The sequence below is a fragment of the Hyperoodon ampullatus genome (assembly GCF_949752795.1).
Source record: "Hyperoodon ampullatus genome assembly, chromosome: 10".
In the NCBI taxonomy this organism is placed as follows: domain Eukaryota; kingdom Metazoa; phylum Chordata; class Mammalia; order Artiodactyla; family Ziphiidae; genus Hyperoodon; species Hyperoodon ampullatus.
The window spans coordinates 37,684,665-37,688,905 of NC_136923.1; the positions used below are offsets into that span (position 1 = coordinate 37,684,665).

A 4,241-nucleotide genomic window follows, 5' to 3' on the forward strand; every position below is an offset into this window, starting at 1 on the left:
AAATTTATTTTGAAATGTATGAATTAAAAATAAATTATATAGGGCCTCCCTGGTGGCGCAGTGGTTGAGAGTCCGCCTGACGATGCAGGGGATACGGGTTCGTGCCCCGGTCTGGGAGGATCCCATATGCCGCGGAGCGGCTGGGCCCGTGAGCCATGGCTGCTGAGCCTGCGCATCCGGAGCCTGTGCTCCGCAACGGGAGAGGCCACAACAGTGAGAGGCCCGCGTACCACAAAAAAAAAAAAAAAAAAAAAAAAAAAAAAAAAAAAAAAAAATAAATAAATAAATTATATAAACTATAATGGAAAAGAATCTAGAAGGAATATATATATGGATAAAACTGAATCGAATGATATACACCAAAAACTAACACAACATTGTAAATCAACTATACTTCAATAAAAAATAAATAATTTTTAATAAAAAATTTAAGTCTGTGCATGGCATAAGGTCTGAAAGAATAGCTCTGGGGGTAAATTTCAAGGGAAATTCCCTTTCCACCTTATATGTCTCTGCATTTTTTGAAATTTTAGAAACAGACATACTACATTTATAATCAGGGGAAAAAATTAAGCAAGAAAAAGAGAAGCAGAAGCTGGAGAGGGGAGCAGTGAGGAAACAGAGACCAAGGAGCGTCGTCTGTGAATGCTTAGTAGGATTCAGGGAATGCATCTTGCTCTTTGGCCCCATATGCTGCCACTTCGTGAATAACTACAAAAGCGTGAACATAAAAGGGGCTGGTAGGTTTTTCCAGGGACTTTTAAGAAGGAGACAAAGCCAGGATATTCTGGCAACAAACAGCCAGGCCAGAGTGGGGCCAGGGAGAGATCCACAAGGAACAGTGGGATCTAGTGTTCTGACCATGGCAACCCAGCCTGGATGGACTGAGCCTCAGAGTGCTGGCCACAACCACAGCCCCCTTCTAAGTGATCCCTTCTTCGGAATCCAGCAGATTGGGCTGGAAGTAGACACCTGACACCAGGACCAAAGGTTCAATGCAGTGATAGAGGCCTTTGAGATGGCTGATACCAGCACTCCGCTCACCCAGATTGCAGACGTTAAAGGAAGCAACAGGGTCCACTCTTGAGGACTTTTAATGTGATGCAAAGAGGTTGCTTGCTTGACAATAGGGCTAGAACCTGTAAGACATGCCAATGGACAGTGCCATGGCAACTACTATGAGTCATGGTAACAGGGCTCAAATACACATAAACAGGAGGCACAGCGCGTGGCCCCACGAGCAGTGGGCACCCAGCAAATCCTCATGCAGAAAAATGAGCAATACCATGCATGCTAAAGGCAGAGCCAGAATGGCCTCCCAGATCCCAAAGGACTCACAGCATCTCTGCATCACCTGCGTCTGCAGTTCCAGTCCTAACTCTGAATCCTAGAAACACAGTTCTCTGTGAGCTCCCATGGGCCCTTGACACACAGTTGCATTCTTATAGCACAGCAGGGCAGACCCAGGTTTTGTGGGAACTGAAGCTTATATAATTTGGAAGGCCTACTTTAAGAAAAAGAATACAAAATTACAGACTTAAAATTAGGCAAGTGAATATTTAGGACAAGTAAAGAAATCACATCAAATTACACATTTTAAAAAGTTGGCAAATATCACAAACATAACAATGTATATACTACTTAAGTGTCCTACCTCTATAATATTTTTCCTACATTTTTTGCTGCATAACCTTTGATTACTTCTTCATATGATGATTTTACAATATGATTTTCTATAGAAACTTGTTTATTATTGACATTTGAGATGCATAAAATGTGATTTCTTGTGCCAACATATGCACCATTCACAGCAGTTCTGATTGGTTCCCTATAATCACTGGAATTCTGATAAATTCTACTTCACAAAATTTATACCAAAAAAAGAAAAAAAAGCTTAGAATGTTTATAACTGTGTCACTGCATTATCAAACATATTCCTGACAAGACAAAACTTCAATTTTCGTCAGGCATCAATGAGAACAGAATCTACCTCTTACGGTTTAACATGCCTGATAAAAGGAAGAATTTTCTACAGGCCGGTTTTTGTCTCCATACTTTTCAAATCTTGCTTTTCCTCCCCTGTACATATACTTCTGCTGCTGGGCACTGTAGGGAGTATCCATATCACCATAGCAGCACTTCTGTCCCAGTATCCTCATACCATGATACAGGTGAATGGATGATGTAACTGGAAGGAGAACTCCTGGAAGCCATTGCTAGCAGAATGGCTAGCAAGACTTTACCTATTCCCAGGGGTGACTGTGAACCACATAAATCTAGCACATTAACCCAAACTAAGTATATCCAACTCAGCTTCCCCTTAGTCACGTTCCAAAAGAAACTGCAGCCATTCCATGGCACCCGACAAGAAAAGGGTGACAGAGGGGGTCAGAGAGGTGGAGACAGAGGCCCTCTCCAATTGCAGCTAAAATATCTTGCTTTCACAAACTTAACAAAAAACATACTAGCCCACGAACACACTGCTTGGATCCCTCCCAAAGGCTCTGACACTTAAGCTTCCATAAATCCACACTGGTGATGAGTAGTCCTAAGTAAAATCCCTTACTTGAAGGAAAGCTGCATGAATCTCTCTTCACTGCCACCAGTAGGAACAGACATAAGTGACTGGAAGGTGTAGAAAGAGCAAGACTTAAGACACCAGTTAAGTCTGAGAAATAAACTGAAAGCAAGAGATAATGGCAGGCCCCCCAAAATGATGGGAATCAATAAATAAGGTGACTGGTCAATCCCTAAGGAGATACAAACAAAAGAAGAGGAGAAAGAGATGTGGGCGAAATGTGGATGGACAGGACCTGATGAGGGGAGCATTGTGTGCAGGTGGGCGGAGTCTAGTGATGGGGGTGCCTAACAGTTGAGGGCGGGGCTAAAGACTAGGGTGGCCTGATAGATGAGTGGACCCTAAAGTCCAGGGCCATGGGCACACAAAATGTGAGTGAGGCCCATATAGAAGGGATTTGCCCAGCAGATAATGAGCAGTGTCTAAAGGTGAGTAGCGGTTTGGAAATAAGATGGATGGGGACCAGAAATGAGAGGCCAGGGCTACCTGGGCCAGGCCCCCTTTCCTCCCAGCACCAGAGGTGGGTCTAGGAGTGAGAGGGTACCCCACTGAGCATCTCCATGTTCCTCCTTCCCCTGATCAGTTAGAGAAGGCAGCCATAAAGATTCAGTCATGGTGGCGTGGCAACATGATACACTGGACGTTACTGCATGCAGCACTCAGGGCCTGGGTCATCCAGTGCTGGTGGAGGTCGATGCAGGCCAAGATGCTGGAGCAAAGACGGCACCTGGCACTAAGACTCTACACCTGTCAGGAGTGGGCAGTCAAGGTGCAGGCACAGGTTCGAATGTGGCAAGCCCGCAGACGGTTCCTCCAGGCACACCAAGCCGCCTGCATCATCCAGTCTCACTGGCGCTGGCATGCCAGCCAAACCCGAGGCCTGATCCAGGGCCGCTATGAGGTCAGAGCCAGCTGGCTGGAGCTTGACGTCAAAATCCTCATGACCTAGGGTGCTGGCAGAGCCAAGGAGACTGGATCTCTCTTCCAATAAAGACATTTACTGACCATGGTCATGCCCTCTGGAAATCAGACCCATAGATGAGGGATCAGCCCCTTATCTTCCTCCCTTCCACCCAAAGAAAAGATTTCCTGGCATCGTCTTAATGCCCATGCCAGGACAACTCACACTAGGCCCTTGCTCCTAATGCAAACCTGACCAATCCTGCGCCCAGAAGAAACCTCAGGGCCCAGGTCAGTCTCTTGACACCTCAGCCAGCCTGATCAGAGCTCCCTCCACAAGTTGGGGTAGGCATTGGGCTTTATTTTTCTGCAGCCCCTGCCCAGCCATCTCCATTCAGGGTAGGACTGGCTGCAGTCAGAGCCAGCTGGGAAGGCCAGGATTCCACAGGTCTGTGATTGGCAGGGCCCTCGGGCCAGCACAGAGCTTAGCAGGGAGCCAGAAGGACACGGTACCCCAGCTGAGCAACAGCAGGACAGGCACTATGCCTCAATGGGGGATGGCCAGCCAAAGCCAGCCCCTGGGGAAGGCCAGCACAGGAGCTGAGATGCTGCAGTTGTGCCTGCTGCCTCCCTCCCCAGGGGCTGAGAGACAAGGCTTCCCTCCCCTGTGTTGGCCACTTCCTAGGAGAACCACACATGGGGTTGGGGAGGGGAGAGCGAGCCTGGGGATTGGAGTGGGTAAACAAGCAGAGGAGGATTAGGG

General features: G+C 47.2%; 1 protein-coding gene across 1 annotated transcript; it reads left to right on the forward strand.

The window, feature by feature from the left end:
- Positions 1-3,167: 3,167 nt before the first annotated feature.
- Positions 3,168-3,527, forward strand: IQCF6 (IQ motif containing F6; the record flags this gene model as incomplete). Its single annotated transcript, XM_079712791.1, has 1 exon — positions 3,168-3,527. Exon 1 carries the CDS (start codon positions 3,207-3,209, stop codon positions 3,525-3,527), a length of 321 nt encoding a protein of 106 aa, XP_079568917.1. The 5' UTR covers positions 3,168-3,206.
- Positions 3,528-4,241: the final 714 nt, after the last annotated feature.